At 48.0% G+C, this 17,018-nt stretch overlaps 1 protein-coding gene across 2 annotated transcripts; it reads right to left on the bottom strand.

Annotated features, from left to right (window-relative positions):
* Positions 1-738: 738 nt before the first annotated feature.
* On the bottom strand, positions 739-9,594 carry LOC109737587 (diacylglycerol kinase 1). Of its 2 annotated transcripts, none has more exons than XM_020296716.4 (8): positions 9,344-9,594; positions 6,953-8,244; positions 2,231-2,597; positions 2,080-2,156; positions 1,775-1,894; positions 1,535-1,699; positions 1,308-1,445; positions 739-1,223 (listed from the first exon to the last, which is right to left on the bottom strand). In XM_020296716.4, the coding sequence occupies exons 2-8, from the start codon at positions 8,099-8,101 to the stop codon at positions 1,074-1,076; spliced, it is 2,166 nt and encodes a 721-aa protein (XP_020152305.1). In that variant the 5' UTR covers positions 8,102-8,244; positions 9,344-9,594; the 3' UTR covers positions 739-1,073. The 2 variants fall into 2 exon arrangements, with proteins under 2 accessions (XP_020152305.1, XP_020152306.1); XM_020296717.4 differs by having other exon boundaries at positions 9,375-9,594.
* Between the last annotated feature and the right edge of the window lie 7,424 nt (positions 9,595-17,018).

Genomic DNA, 17,018 nt, shown 5'->3' with positions numbered 1-17,018 from the left:
GACTCGTCCGCGCGAATGTCCATCAACCGTCGGATCTGAAATATCCACTCTCGCGCGCGACCTCCTCATCCTCTTCAGCGACCAGTCAGCGCTTCCCCCCGCCGTTCCCCACCGCGCGCGCCGCTTCCCCCTCTTCCCCGGTGGCCGCCGCTGCTTCCTCCGCCGCGGCCGTCCCTCGGCGCCCCGTTCCGTCGACGAACAAGCGTGAGCAAGATTTGGACTACTCTCAGTATAAGTTGCTGGGACACCCCGCGCGAGTGCAAGGGAGGGTTGAGAGGGTGGCCCGCTTTGTTGCCTCCTATCATGCAATTCGACGTGCCGAAGCGCATGATGAACTTCAGAAGGATCTAATCGAGGAGTGGTGGGCGTGGATTGGATGGCAAAACGCATGATGTTGTATGTTTGTTGTACTGTTATTTGTTGTATTGTATTGAATTATTTGTTGTATTGGTCATGAACTATTTGTTGTATTGAAGTTTCATTATTTGTTTGAGTTGTAATAATAATTGAACTGTTTTTTATCGATTTATTTTGTGTGTATTTGATCTTCTTTGTTCCACATTGAAATACTATTTGTGCTGGGCGCGCACGCTCTATTTTGCCGCGCCTGCTGAAGCGGCGCTTTGGCGCGCTAAAAAATTTCAGCACCTGGTGAAGCAAAAGTGTGGTCCGGCGCCCAAAAGGGCTATTTCGGCGCTGTAAAAAAAAATTGCACGCCGCGCCGTAGCGCGTCTGTTGGAGATGCTCTAATTGTTTCAACGTGGGCAAATACTAGTATCAGACAAGAACATCATCTTCCTTTGCAAGCTTCAACACCCAGTGGTATTCCGTGACTGCACAAAGACCTACATCACGTACACACAACACAACAACCACACTGCACATATCCCTTTGCACATTCATCCAACAGCCTTCCTGCATGTCAAAAAAGAAAAAACAGCCTGCCTCAAAAAAAAAAAAACAGCCTTCCTGGGTTTCATACCACCGTCGAGGACAAGATGCTCCCGCCGATGCGGTTCAACCACAGCAAGCAATGCTCCGCGGCGTTCGCCTCCTGCAAACGCGGCGAGGATTTACGCGAGCCTTAGGGCCATTTCTTGTAGGAGGGCTCTCTTCTGCGACGCCGTGATCACTTGACTGGTCTCGGCATTTTCAAGCACGTCCGTGACGATCGCGGTGGCATGGCCAAGCGACGACTCGATTGCTCGCTTTAGCATGAAAGCCTGAACGACACGAGCACAGACGCAGAGTTAGAAAAAGCAGAGCACTTGCCAAATCATCATAGTCGCAGACTGGCAGTTCCGGACCTGTCCATGATGGGATATCTTCAGCGTGCACGAGTGCTGGACCCAAGGTTCCCCGTCCACCTGAACCGGGAAAGGAGCCGAGAACCGTAGCTTGATCAATTGGCCCTGAGCGATCCTCCGCGCACGAGAAAGACCAACCTGATAAAATCCAACTCTCTTGTTGTTTATCCATCCTCCAGCGTTTTGCTTATCCGACGAAAATGTTATACGCTAATGCTTTTGCTTACCTGAAGCGTCCCCAGGTGCCAAGTTCCACTGATGCTAACTACTTCAAGCATCTTGTCATGGATTGACTGTGGGTCAAAGTTGTCGAGATTCTCCTCCTCGTTTTGCCACAAGTCAACCCCTCCCATATAGCTTGGGATGTTCGCAATTAGGACGCCTTCTGAATCCTGAAACATTCACATGCATTAGCATGATAAATAGTGGTGGTACGTATAATAGTCGCAAGATTCATCTGGTTAAACCTCTGGTATATCAATCTCAGCTCCGTCAACCTCTAGCCTAACTTGCCAAGGTAGGTCTGCGAATGTCCTATCGATGATACTCTTCGCGCCTTCCCTTGCATACAGCACCTTGTTTAGGAACTGAAACACAGAAGAGAAATGCGTAACGAAAATGACCTTGTAAAATGAGAAGGGCTCAAGGCACACCGTTTGGTTTTGTTAAGATAATAGTACACCAATACGTTTAGACACCAAAAGATGACAATGTAAATATCCTGATCAGCGTTTTTCATGTATGAGACTGCTACATGTGGTAAAGAAACTACCAGACTGTAGAACTTGTCTGGATTTTCCTCGCGGAGATTATGAATGTCAAGTGCAACCTTCGCATCACAACCGATACCTGTCAGTCACCATGGAAAGATAAGTTCTGTGGATCAACTGCGCAGACAAAGCAAATATCCATACCTAACCTACCTAGATAATTATTCATGTACTTCACCAGAAGCACACTTTTTGCTTGCTTATCTTCTACTGTAACCTTCCATCTGTCTAGAATGGTGACTGCCGCATGCTCTATGTCATGCAGAACTGTGCAGAGGCCACCTTGCTTCTCAACAGAACCGAGACCGCCTCCCCATGATAAAACCCTTGAAAGATCATTGCCAGTACCAGCTGGAAGAATTGCAACAGGCGGAGGTGATGCATAATTTTGTCTATCTATTGCATCAAGAACCCAACCAACAGTACCGTCGCCACCACACACAAGTATTCTGAAATGTGGTACCTTTCGGAACAACAATAATCCTGCTTCTGGCCCTTGTGATGAACTCAACTCAAACACCTAAATAAAATAAATACATCACATTAGCCACAAAGGAAATGGCAACGATCTGAGCAAAAGTTTCTAAGGTGGGTTGTGTGATTAATATATGGCATCACAAATGTCCACAGTGGAGTGACCTTTCAATTGGTAAGCATAAATTCACAACTGGTAAATAAAGGAAAACAGCAGATCGATGACAATGTTCACTAATAAATGTGTTATGGCCGTTTTAGCTAGGCCCACCGGGCAATCTTAGCCCACAAGTTATCTTAGGTTAATTCTTATGCAAGTTATCTAGGTTATAAATATAGGCTGTAAGACTCTTTTTGGAATTAAGCAATAAGAATATTATTATTCCTATTGCCCGGCTCCCAAAGGAGCCGGAACCCTAGCCGCCTCTAACCCTAGCCGCCGCCATCTCCCTCCGAAGCGGCGGCGCCCAGCCGCCGGCGCGCCCGATCAATGCCCCGTCCCACTCCATCCTTCCCCTACAACCTCCGGAGCAGGTCCGGTAGGACCCCTGGTTCTACCAATTTGGTATCCAGAGACTCGGGTTCGATCATGTCGTCATCAACACCCACGCCGCCGCTGCCCATCATCACCACCGCCCCGATGACCACTGCCGGGTCCCCAACGCCGCCGGCCCCGATCACCTCCGCGCCGCCGGCCCCCGTCACTTCCGCGCCGCCGACAACCTCCGTCTTCACGCCGGAGGAGATGACCAGCACCCTGCGGGACCTCGTGACGGCCGTCCAGGGCATCTCCCTGTACTTGGCCGGCCCGCACACCACCCCGCCGGCGGCGCCCCCCGCCTACAGCCACCCGGCGACGCACTGGCCGATCCAGAACGCGTCGGGCCCGAGCGGGACGCCCTTGCTGCCGTTCCAGGCGGGCTACACCGGCGGGCCCCCGCCGCTGCTGCACATGCCCTGGTACTCGGTACCCGCGGCGATCGTCGGGGCCCATCCGTCGCTCCAGCCGCCGCCCGCCCCAGCGCCGTCCTGGCCGCAGTGGCCCGCGCCGGTTCTCGCGGCGCCACCCGCGCCTCCCGCGCCCGCCCCAGCACCGCAGTGGTCGCACTGGCCCGCGCCGGTCCAGCTCCCACCGCCGCCGCCCAGCTCCGGACTGGGCCAGTCCACACCGGGAGGACTTCCGATCCAGCAGGTCCGGTTTCCGCCGTCACCGTCCCCGATCCCGGGCCTGGCTAACCGGGACGTCGCCACCGCCAGTTTACACAGAGGCCGGGGACCCACCGGTACCCACGCTGCAGTCTGGGGCCTCGTCCGGCTCCGCGGGGGCCTACGACAGCCTCCCCACCGTTGACCGGGCGCCGTCATCATCACTGCTCCGCCCCACCGAGCCGGTCGGCCATGGCGCGCCGACCCAGACGCCGCCACGGTTTGCCAAGATCGATTTCGCCACTTATGACGGCACAGAGGACCCGCTTAACTGGCTCAACCAGTGTGAGCAGTTTTTCCGTGGCCAGCGCACGCTCGCGTCGGAGCGCACTTGGCTGGCATCCTACCACCTCTGCGGTGCAGCCCAGACCTGGTACTACACCCTCGAGCAGGACGAGGGCAGCATGCCTCCTTGGGAGCGCTTCCGCAAGCTCTGCCTCCTTCGCTTTGGGCCTCCGGTTCGCGGGAGCCGCCTGGCGAAGCTCGGCCGCCTTCCCTTCACCTCCACGGTGCAGGATTACGCCGACCGTTTCCAGGCCCTGGCATGCCATGCGTCGGGTGTGACGGCGCAGCAGCGGGCCGACCTCTTTGTCGGTGGACTTCCGGATCACATCCATGTTGGGGAACGTAGCAGAAATTCAAAATTTTCTACGCATCACCAAGATCAATCTATGGAGTTTACTAGCAACGAGAGGGAAGGAGTGCATCTACATACCCTTGTAGATCGCGAGCGGAAGCGTTCAAGACAACGGGGTTGATGGAGTCGTACTCGTCGTGATCCAAATCACCGATGATCCTAGCGCCGAACGGACGGCACCTCCGAGTTCAACACACGTACGGAGCAGCGACGTCTCCTCCTTCTTGATCCAGCAAGGGGGAGGAGAGGTTGATGGAGATCCAGCAGCATGACGGCGTGGTGGTGGAAGTAGCGGGATTCCAACAGGGCTTCGCCAAGCGCTGCGGGAGGAGGGAGATGTGTCACGGGAGGGAGAGGGAGGCGCCAGGGCTTAGGGTTTGCTGCCCTCCCTTCCCCCACTATATATAGGGCCAAGGGAGGGGGGGGGGGCACAGCCTTGGCCCTTCCTCCAAGGAAGGGTGCGGCCAGGGAGGAGTCCATCCTCCCCAGGAGGTGCCTTGCCCCTTTAGGACTCTCCCTTTATCTTATCTCTTGGCGCATGGGCCTCTTGGGGCTGGTTCCCTTGGCCCATATAGGCCAAGGCGCACACCCCACAGCCCATGTGGCCCCCCCGGGGCATGTGGACCCCTTGGTGGACCCCCGGACCCCTTTCGGCACTCCCGGTACAATACCGATAATGCGCGAAACCTTTCCGGCGACCAAAACAAGACTTCCCATATATAAATCTTTACCTCCGGACCATTCCGGAACTCCTCGTGACGTCCGGGATCTCATCCGGGACTCCGAACAACTTTCGGGTTACCGCATACTGATATCTCTACAACCCTAGCGTCACCGAACCTTAAGTGTGTAGACCCTACGGGTTCGGGAGACACGCAGACATGACCGAGACGACTCTCCAGTCAATAACCAACAGCGGGATCTGGATACCCATGTTGGCTCCCACATGCTCCTCGATGATCTCATCGGATGAACCACGATGTCGAGGATTCAATCAATCCCGTATACAATTCCTTTTGTCAATCGGTATGTTACTTGCCCGAGATTCGATCGTCGGTATCCCGATACCTTGTTCAATCTCGTTACCGGCAAGTCTCTTTACTCGTTCCGTAACACATCATCCCGTGATCAACTCCTTGGTCACATTGTGCACATTATGATGATGTCCTACCGAGTGGGCCCAGAGATACCTCTCCGTTTACACGGAGTGACAAATCCCAGTCTCGATTCGTGCCAACCCAACAGACACTTTCGGAGATACCTGTAGTGCACCTTTATAGCCACCCAGTTACGTTGTGACGTTTGGTACACCCAAAGCATTCCTACGGTACCCGGGAGTTGCACAATCTCATGGTCTAAGGAAATGATACTTGACATTAGAAAAGCTCTTAGCAAACGAACTACACGATCTTGTGCTAGGCTTAGGATTGGGTCTTGTCCATCACATCATTCTTCTAATGATGTGATCCCGTTATCAACGACATCCAATGTCCATGGTCAGGGAACCGTAACCATCTATTGATCAACGAGCTAGTCAACTAGAGGCTTACTAGGGACATGGTGTTGTCTATGTATCCACACATGTATCTAAGTTTCCTATCAATACAATTTTAGCATGGATAATAAACGATTATCATGAACAAGGAAATATAATAATAACCAATCTATTATTGCCTCTAGGGCATATTTCCAACAATCCGCGTGGACGTGGAGCTTCGGGGACCCCAGGATCTCCAGTCGGCCATGTACTACGCCCGCGCGTTCGAGCGCCGCGCGGTGGCAATCCAGCAGGAATCACCGTCCCCGACCGTTGGGTCGCTACCCGAGCCGGATTCCGCGCAGGGTCGGCCTGCGCAGGCTTCTGCGGCACCCCTCGCCGCGACCGCGGCGCGCCCGTTCCGCCGGCTCACCTCAGCCGAGCTACTTGAGCGTCGCCGCCAAGGGTTGTGCTTCAACTGCGACGAGCCCTACACGCCCGACCATGCCTGCCCGCGACTCTTCTACCTGGAGGTTGCAGACTACATTCCGAAGGACACCGTCGCCGCCGACCTGGCCGCCCCAGCTGTCGAGAAGGTGTTTGACGCTGGTTGATCGCCTCGAGGAGTTCCGCAAGCGCTTCCCCACCTTACAGCTCGAGGACGAGCTGTTTGTGCAGGCGGGGAGAAGTGTTATGGCCGGTTTAGCTAGGCCCACCGGGCAATCTTAGCCCACAAGTTATCTTAGGTTAATTCTTATGCAAGTTATCTTAGGTTAATTCTTATGCAAGTTATCTAGGTTATAAATATAGGCTGTAAGACTCTTTTTGGAATTAAGCAATAAGAATATTATTATCCCTATTGCCCGGCTCCCGGAGGAGCCGGAACCCTAGCCGCCTCTAACCCTAGCCGCCGCCGCCATCTCCCTCCGACGCGACGGCGCCCAGCCGCCGGGGCGCCCGATCAACGCCCCGTCCCACTCCATCCTTCCCCTACAACCTCCGGAGCAAGTCCGGTAGGACCCCTGGTTCTACCAAAATGACTATGCCATAAGTACAGATCTAGTGTGAGAAGTGTCATGACCTGCACTGGGTTCAAAAGGAAATGTAGCCGGTGCTTGAGAGAATCTCCACGCTGAGCTCCACTTCTCTTGTTGATAAATACTAGAAGAGGTCTGGCATCAGCAGGCAGGTCAGTCAACACATACTTGAGTTTGGCTCCTCCTGTGTCATCATTATGGAGTCTTCTCGGTTCTGATACGACCTCTTTACAATCACTCTCGCTACTATCATGTTCATTCTCAGCATGCCTCTGAACACTGCCAACATTTGATTTTAATTCCTTGGCCCTCTGATTAGAATATGGTGCGGTATTGCTTGATGAATCATCGTTGCTCTCACCAGCCATAGAGTCAGAAGACAATCTTTTATCATATTTCTGCCTTTTACCTCGGTTCCTAAGATGTCCCCGCACGGTGGACGCAAGCTCATTTGCACCTTGAGTTATAGAACTTAAAATCCCACCAGGCTTGTTCTTGGCCCCGACGTGAAGTGGGGAAAGAATTAGGCGTCTGAATGGACCGAGGTCGCAAACATCGCCTGTCTCAGTAGACATGCTTGAGTGGCAATCGACATGCACCAGCCGTTGGCACCACATGCAGCAATATATTGGACCTCCAAGAAAAGACCCATTGCATGGCTCCTCACAGTAGCTACAATACTGAGCTTCTTCAGGCTGGTCAGCTATATCGGTCCACAGCACGGTCCATTGATGGACTACATGCTTCCAACCCAGCAATGAGACACATTTGCAGTCCCTCTGAGAGTTTGAAGAGCAGATAGTGTGCGCAGCGGCCCCACAAACATCACAGCGGTGAACCATGTTCTCTGATGTTATCACTGTCCCAAGGGGCTGAGCAGGTGTAATAGATTCTAGGCACACACAGCACCTCAGTCCTTTTGCACGAAGTAGAGATTCTGCAGACCATATATGTTCAGCAGTAGGGACCTTTTGATTTCTTTCGAAGTTTCTCCTTTTTGACCGGGCAATCACTTTCATCCAGCTTACACTGATCTTTCGCCTCCACAGCGAGAATAGGTACAAAAACATCAAAAGACTGACAATACCAACAGTGAGGTATGCAGCAATGGGGATCCAGAATTCTGATGGATTAGGAGATTCACTGTACAAACTGAACATAAACATGTCAAATTGTTCCTTCAACCAGTCCATTATTGATGCTGATGGCCCAATTGAATTAGAACCTTGAGCTGAGGACAGACATCATGACAAGAAACTGCATCACATCCTTGATTTGAGCGAAATTGTCAATCATTTAACCTTGCAAATGCTTAATAAACTCTCAAAAGTATGATCTGCAATCAGAACATAATTAATCTTTTTTTGCGGGTAATCAGAACATAATTAATCAACACACAGCAGAAAGATAACGCTAGAATCGGCCGACGCTTGCATTTTAGAACCATTAACATGTACAAATATCATGAAAGCAAAGTATGTGCAGACTCACAGGTTATTAGCTACACCGAGAAATATGCCCTGTGGGCAGAATACAAATTTATGAATGCAAACCTCAGTCTTACAAAAGAATGCTTTACAGTAAGACTAAGAGAACAATTTGACCACAAACGTTAAGGTATTTACAAATGCACGTCCATTGCAAGTGAAGCATATCGCAAGACACGTGTTATTCGGTTTCTATGTCAAGGGATCAGGAAAACATTCTTAGAAATAACATGAAACTTACCAAAATTGTGGAAAACACAAGTTGGTTATTTTGGTGTAACGTGTTTCGTGCTAGCTGTTAATTCTCTGTTTAATCAGTATTAGAAGTGCCGAGTGTGGAGTACAGATTGAAATTAAAAGTTCCAAAAAATGACCAAATCACCTTGTATCAGTGTAACAGGATTATTTCCTAGTTCCACTCTTTTAACTAATTATTAGTGCAACGTTTTTATTTATCTAAATAACTAACGTCTTTCTTTTCTTTGCAGAAATTGAGGAGAAAATTGGAAACTGCTGATCTTAGGCAGCAAGTAACACTTGTTGAGACCTATAGTGTCATTTTCAGCTAACTGATTCGACCTACTGATTAACTGATACTTTTCCAATAAACAAAGAACTGTGCTAAATTAAGAGTAATACGATCAAGCATGCCCTGCACAAAAATGGAAAAAATGTTCAGCATATTTTTCTGAAAGGGGTAACTCCAAACGCTCGTCTCCTGGTCTTGGGTACAGGAAAGCTCTGTTCGTATTTTTGCATGAACTGGAGTCTGAAGGGAAGAAAGCAAATCGGGTGGGTTCGAACTTGTGATTAGAGGGAGAGGGGGGAAGCCTAAACTCTGATAAAATAGGTCCGCTGAAATAAAGTTAGGACGCCAACTCTGCACGAGATTTCCGCAAGAACTGAAAAAAAGAAGGGGAATCGATACCAAAGCCCGTATCAACTTACGCCATGAATCAGGCGAGAAGCTCCGACCCACCTTGCCCTCGAGCCGCCGCCACCGCCGCCGACGTACGAAACTCAGTACTTCACGACGTCTCCCCTCCGGACTCCATGGCGTGTTTCCTTGTCTCTCTCTCTCTCTCTGAAATCTGGCGTGTTTCCTTCTTTTCTTCTGTCCGCCAACTCGAGGAGACCAGCAAGGAACCGCAGATGAATAGAAAAGCGAAGAGAATCGGGCAGAGGGAAATGAGGCGGGTGCCGACACGTGTCGCTCCAGAAGGCCACGTATGCCGGACACGGCAACTCCATCGCGCGGGTCCTGTTCCACTGTGCGCCCTCAGCGCGCGATCGATAGGCATGTCGGCAGCCGAAAAAAATAATACGAGACCGGGGCTCTCTCTTTTCCCATCCGGTGAGGTGAGACCTCAATGCGAGGACGACACATGTTTTTTTTAACACGCATAAGTCATGTGTATCATGCATTAAAGAGGAAGAGGGAGAGAGGAAAGAGCTCCATTCACAGTGGCTTACATGCAAATTACACGAAGACACTCAGAGCTAGTTTGGTTGGAGTCCACACAAAAAATTGCCTGGCCTGGAGTCTGCCTGAGAGGAGGATGGAAGGTGTTTGGTTCGTGTCCTGCATAAAAAAATACTAGCCTGGTCTGGGTCTCCTGACATGCTCATTAGCCTGGCTACAACCCCAGGCATGGTCATTAGCCTGGGACAGGCATGGAGAATAGGACGCCTGGTGCTAGCCTGGGAAATAAACAATAGTTTTTCTGGTGGGCCAACAATCATTTATGGGCTTAAAGAAGATTGATTTGTATGCTAGGATGAGGACGTGAAGCAAACACATCATGCCCAGGCTGGCCTGGTCAGGCAACTTTTCTCGACTTCTTCGTGTCCACGCCAGGCAGCGTTTTTTCCCAGGCAACAAGCTGTGGACATAAACCAAACTAGCCCTCAATCCACCTAGATTTTACACGGGAAACTAGCTACTCGATGCCGCCCACCTAGCCAAGGACCCGAAGAAGAGCGACAGGTCGTCCTTCAAGAGTCCAGCAAGCATCCACAATCACGGAGTGAATCGACGACATCGCACCATCAAAGATCACCGCATTCCGGTGCTTCTAGAGCTCCCACATCACTGGTGACAAAATGGTATGTATGTCCTTAACCCTAAGGTTCGTCGCGCGACATGAGTTGCACAAGTCCACCAACTCCTGGTCCACTGTTGGCGTCCATCCAGGCTTCCCAAAAGCAGATGTGCCATACCGTTCGCGCCAGGATGCACGTAAGCAGGATATGATTTAGTGTCTCCTCGGTTTGGTCACAAAATGGGCACGCCGCTTGATGTGGTTGGCCGTGACGAGCCAGGCGGTCGGAAGTCCAACATCTATTTCTTCCCGCAAGCTAAGCGCAGAAACGACACTGCATTGGTGCCTTCGATTTCCATGCCACCTCCGCATACGGGGCCACTTGCAAGCCCCAGAACTTGTCTGCATAGGCCGAACGAGCAAAGTACAAGCCATTTCCCTCCCAAGCCCAGGTGATTGAGTCTTCCAGCTTTGGTGATAACTGGATAGCCGTCGTTCTCTCCCTTAGGCCGAACACCTCCGCAAGGGAGGCATGGTTAATGTCCGGCCCGATATCCAAGGCCCAGGCCCCATTCTGGAGGGCCTCCAGCACCGTTTGAGTTGCTCGAACACCTTTACGCACACGATTGTAGAGATCCGGTGCGATATCATGCACCCTCAAGCCTTGTGACACTATATTTATAATACCCTTAGGAGGGCCAGTTCAAACAGCATCAATTATGTTTGTAATAAGTTAGCCCCACAAGATTCTGCAAATTCTTTGCAAATCCATAAGATAGAAGATAAATAATGGTATTTGCACATCATGGGTTGCAAATTACAAATAACCAGTGCATGTGCAAGATAAACTCCCCCCACCAAATCATATAAGTTCTTGGATGGCCAAGTGAAATCTGATTACAACTAAGAAAAAATATCAATTGATGCAATGGGCATCAGATGAAACTTTCAATCCATACAGCTGCCATGCTAGTTTGAAATCCATGGCACATGTAAGGGCTTCATTTAACATCACAGATTCCAAATAGAAGAAATTTTGCCAAGTTAGTTCTTTAGTCATCTCAAGAGCATAATCAGATCATCTGTTGCTCTTATAGTGAACCTTACATTAATTCCTTCATCAATCAGCTGGAAAAATTATATGTGCACAAATTATGTCAGCACAAGGAGAAGAATCACACTGAAGGCTGCATATTATCCCGAAAGAACTTAGTTTGTGCTATATCTAGCAATGCCATGAAGCATATTTTACATTGTTGCTCATCCTCTCGAATGCTATTTCTAATTGCTTCATTTTTTTACAGAGAACTTGAAGAAACTATGGGTTTCCTTGTCACAAGAAGACACACTATTTTCATTGTATGACATACCCATCAGTTAGAGGACAATCTCTAATATACATAAAACATACCAAGATGGTCAAAGCAGAGAGTACCTTAGGTTTTTTTAGAGATATTACCTTAGGACATCTCCAACGACAAACCGTAAATTTCCTCCCGCATCTGTCCGTGGACGGGGGACCAGTTCGCGGACACAGATGCGGGAGGACGCCATCCAACCGTAGCCTGTATATGTCCGCCAGCAAATTCAAATTCAAACGTACGCTGATCCGCACAACGCACCGGATCGCATCTCCGACCACAAACAAAAAGAGGCAAATATGCTTAGTTTTTATATGCCCGAATCCAAAAGAACATCAGTCCCACAGTCCGTGCAATTCTGCCGTGTCGGACCGGCCATCCCAGCAAGCTGCTCCCCGATCAAGGAGGTGCCGTCGCCGCCACGTAGGCAGCCTCCGCGTCCGCCTCCGCCACGTCCTCATCTTCCGGCGCCGCCAACTCATCTTTCTACCACCCCAACATCCGGTAGCGGACGGATTGCATGATAATTCTAGCGTTGGCGTCCAAAGAGTCGATATTCAAGGTCAACATCTTGGCGTCCTCCGCATTGCCGACGATCTTCACCCTCTTTTCCTCGAGCGCGGCCTTCTTCACCTCGAGCGTCGCCTTCCTCTCTTTGAGCTTGATCTTCTTCTCTGTCGTCTCCATCAACTGCTTCAACCTCTCCACCTTCCTCTCCTCCTTGATGTCTAAGTGCGCCTCATGCATGCCTCATCCTTCTTTGCCAAGATCTCCCCGAACCTCTCCGTCAGCTTGGCCGCCACACCTTCTTGCTTCAACCTCTCCTCCTCCCACTTCTTGCCCGTAATTTTCTTCTAACCTTCTTCGATGGTTCTTGGGCTGGGTCGGTAGGGTCACCAGTTTCTTCCTCGTTGGCTTGGGCGGCGGTTTTGGCAATGAAAAGGTTCCACTTCGGTTGCCCATTCAACTTCAACCAACAATGCATGACGGTAAATGACTTCTTCTCCAATTTCTTGCACACCACACAAGCACAAGTAAGCTACAAAGTGAAACAATGCATATCCGTCTAGTGAGCAACAAAAACAATACATGTCCGGCAAGTGATGAACGAAACTAAAGCATATCCGGCTAGTGATCAACTTACTTGCTCGGTGATTTGTGCACCGCTAGGCCACCGTGCGGTGAGATGCTTCAAGTGCCCGCAATACTTGGAGACGGCCTCTTGGATGGTGTACCACCGATGGTTGAGGGAATTCCACTTACGGTTGCGGATCAACGCGTCGAAGTAGGGCGCGAAATGCTTGTGCTCATGGAACCATATGTGAATGTTCCTCGAAAAGGTTGTACCCTTTTGCTCCGTGCCATGGACAGGATCGAGGCTAGTAGCCAACCATGCATCGCACAATAGCTCATCCTCCGGCCACAGCGCCGTCTATACTATGGGCGCACCCGTCTGGCGGCGTCCGCCACGGCCTCGCTGACCGCCTCGTCTGCCACGCCCTCCACGCCCATCGTCACCTGATACATCCATTTTGCATCATGTTTACCTACTGTTATTTATATTGTTTTTATGTATAATAATGCTTTTTGGAGTATTTCTAATGCCTTTTCTCTCATAATATGCAAGGTACACACAAAGAGGGAGAATACCGGCAACTGGAATTCTGGACCTGAAAAAGCTACGTTAGGCTACCTATTATGCACAACTCCAAATGAGCTGAAACTTTACGGGGAATTTTTATGGAATATATAAGAAATATTGGAGCCAATAAGTACCAGAGGGGACCCACTAGGTGGTCACAACCCACCTGGGCACGCCAGGGAACCCAGGCGCACCCTGGTGAGTTGTGCCCTCCTCGGCCCACCTCCGGTTCCCCTCTTCTGGTATATAAGTCATTTTCACCTAGAAAAAATAAGGAGAGGACTTTCGGGACGAAGCGCCGCCATCTCAAGGCGGAACTTGGGCAGGAGCACTTTTGCCCTCCGGTGGAGCGATTCCGTCAGGGGAACTTCCCTCCCGGAGGGGGAAATCATCGTCATCATCATCACCAACAACTCTCCCATCTTGGGGAGGGCAATCTCCATCAACATCTTCAACAACACCATCTCCTCTCAATCCCTAGTTCATCTCTTGTGTTCAACCTTTGTACTGGAACTATAGATTGGTACTTGTGGGTGACTAGTAGTGTTGATTACATATTGTAGTTGATTACTATATTGTTTATTTGGTGGAAGATTATATGTTCAGATCCATTATGCTATTTAATACCGCTTTGATCTTGAGCATGATTATTATTTGTGAGTAGTTACTTTTGTTCTTGAGGTCACGGGAGAAATCTTGTTGCAAGTAATCATGTGAATTTTTATATGTGTTCGATATTTTGATGGTATGTATGTTGTAATTCCCTTAGAGGTGTCATGTGAACGTCGACTACATGACCCTTCACCATATTTGGGCCTAAGAGAATGCATTGTGGAGTAGTTATTAGATGATGGGTTGCGAGAGTGACATAAGCTTAAACCCTAGTTTATGCGCTATTCCATAAGGGACTGATTTGGATCCAACAGTTTAATGCTGTGGTTAGAATTTATTCTTAATACTTTTCTCGTAGTTGCGGATGCTTGCGAGGGGGTTAATCATAAGTAGGAGGTTTGTTCAAGTAAGAACAGCACCTAAGCACCAGGCCACCCACATATCAAATTATCAAAGTAGCAAACACAAATCGAACCAACATGATGAAAGTGACTAGATGAAATTCCCGTGTATCCTCAAGAACGCTTTGCTTATCATAAGAGACCGTTTTGGCCTGTCCTTTGCCTCAAAAGGATTGGGCTACCTTGCTGCACTTTTGTTACTATTACTGTTACTTGCTTGTTACAAATTATCTTGCTATCAAACTACTCGTTACTTATAATTTCAGTGCTTGCAGAGAATACCTTACTGAAAACCACTTGTCATTTCCTTATGCTCCTCGTTGGGTTCGACACTCTTACTTATCAAAAGGACTACGATTGATCCCATATACTCGTGGGTCATCAAGGCTCTTTTCTGGCGCCATTGCCGGGGAGTGAAGCGCTCTTGGTAAGGAAAAATTATTACTACGTGCTGAAATTTACTGTCACTTGTTACTATGGAAAACTATCCTTTAAGGGGTTTGTTCGGGGTATCTTCACCTCGACCGGAACCACAATTAATTACCCCTCAACCTACTACACCTACTGAAAATATTGGTTATGAAATTCCTTCGGGTATGATAGAACAACTGCTAGCTAATCCTTATGCAGGAGATGGAACCGAACGTCCTAATATGCACTTGATATATGTGGAAGAAATTTATAGATTATTTAAGCTTGCAGGTTTACCCGGAGATGAAGCTAAGAAGAAGTTTTTCCCTTTATCTTTGAAGGAAAAATATTGACATGGTATAGGCTATGCAATGATATTGGATCTTGGAATTGGAATCGATTGACATTGGAGTTTCACCAAAAAAATTATCCTATGCATCTAGTTCATCGTGATCAGAATTACATATATAATTTTTGGCCTCGTGAAGGATAAAGTATCGCTCTAGCTTGGGGGATGCTTAAGTAAATGTTATATTCATGCCCCAACCATGAGCTCCCAAGAGAAATTATCATTCCGAATTTTTATGCTCGGCTTTCTCATGATGATCGATCCATGCTCGATACTTCTTGCACTGGTTCCTTTATGAAGAAGACTATTGAATTCCGGTCGGATCTTTTAGAAAGAACTAAATGCAACTCTGAAGATTGGGAACTCGACGAAGGTAAAGAGTCAGGTATTAAGCTGAAGTATGATTGTGTTAAAAAATTTATGAATACCGATGCTTTTCAAAAGTTTAGCACTAAATATGGACTTGACTTTGAGATAGTAGCCTCCTTTCGTGAATCATTTGCTACTCATGTTGATCTCCCTAAGGAGAAGTGGTTCAAATATCACCCACCTATTAAAGAAGAATTTAAAGAATTGGTAATAGCTAAAGATGAAACTATTATCTATAATGTTGATCCAGTTGTTCCTACTGCTTATATTGAAAACCCACCATTCCCTGTTAGGATGAAGAAACATGCTAAAGTTTCAACTGTGGTCAATAAAATTTATATTAGAACACCTAAACCAGCTGAACAAATATAGGAGATCACTATTATCATGGTTTATGTGATTTAGGTGCTAGCGTGAGTGATATTCCTTTTACCTTATATTAAGAAATTATGAATGATATAGCACCCGCTGAGATAGAAGACATAGATGTTACTATTAAACTTGCTAATAGAGACACCATCACACCTCTTGGAAAATAAAATATCCTACTGATTTTCTTGTTCTTGGTTCCCCACAAGATGACTTTTGTCCCATTATTTTTGGTAGACCTTTCTTGAACACCGTTAATGCTAAAATAGATTATGAGAAACAAACTGTCGGTGTTAGTTTTGGTGATGAGTCTCATGAATTTAGTTTTTCTAAGTTTAGTACGAAGCATCATAAGAAATAATTGCCTAGTAAGGATGAAATAATTGGTCTTTCTTCTATTGTTGTACCTCCTACTGATCCACTAGAACAATATTTGCTAGACCATGAGAATGATATGCATATGCATGAAAGAAATGAAATAGATAAGATTTTCTTTGAACAATGTCCTCTGCTTAAACACAATTTGCCTATTGAAACTCTAGGAGGTCCTCCTCCACCTAAAGGTGATCCCGTGTTTGAATTAAAACAATTGCCAGACACTTTGAAATATGCTTATCTTGATGAGAAGAAGATATATCCTGTTACTATTAGTGCTAACCTTTCAGAACATGAAGAAGAAAGATTATTAAAGGTTCTGAAGAAGCACCGAGCTGCTATTGGGTATACTCTTGATGATTTAAAGGGCATTAGTCCCACTCTCTGCCAGCACAAAATTAATATGGAACCTGATGCTAAACCCGTTGTTGATCACCAACGACGTTTAAATCCTAAAATGAAAGAAGTGGTAAGAACTGAAATATTGAAGCTTCTGGAAGCAGGTATAATCTATCCTATAGCTGATAGTAGATGGGTAAGTCATGTTCATTGTGTCCCTAAGGGACGTATTACTGTTGTTCCTAATGATAAGAATGAACTTATTCCATAAAGAATTGTCACTGGCAATAGAATGGTAATTGATTTTAGAAAATTAAATAAAGCTACTAGAAAAGATCATTACCCTCTGCCTT

The sequence above is a fragment of the Aegilops tauschii genome, chromosome 1, assembly GCF_002575655.3.
Source record: "Aegilops tauschii subsp. strangulata cultivar AL8/78 chromosome 1, Aet v6.0, whole genome shotgun sequence".
Taxonomy (NCBI): Eukaryota; Viridiplantae; Streptophyta; class Magnoliopsida; order Poales; family Poaceae; genus Aegilops; species Aegilops tauschii.
This window is presented reverse-complemented; position numbering and strand designations above follow the sequence as displayed.

Coding starts and splice junctions, on each gene's coding strand:
- LOC109737587 (XM_020296716.4), bottom strand. CDS start 8,101: ATGGACTGGTTGAAGGAACAATTTGACATGTTTATGTTCAGTTTGTAC. Junction 2,157..2,230: donor GTACATGAATAATTATCTAG/GTAGGTTAGGTA, acceptor GGTGACTGACAG/GTATCGGTTGTGATGCGAAG. Junction 1,700..1,774: donor CTGAGATTGATATACCAGAG/GTTTAACCAGAT, acceptor TGAATGTTTCAG/GATTCAGAAGGCGTCCTAAT.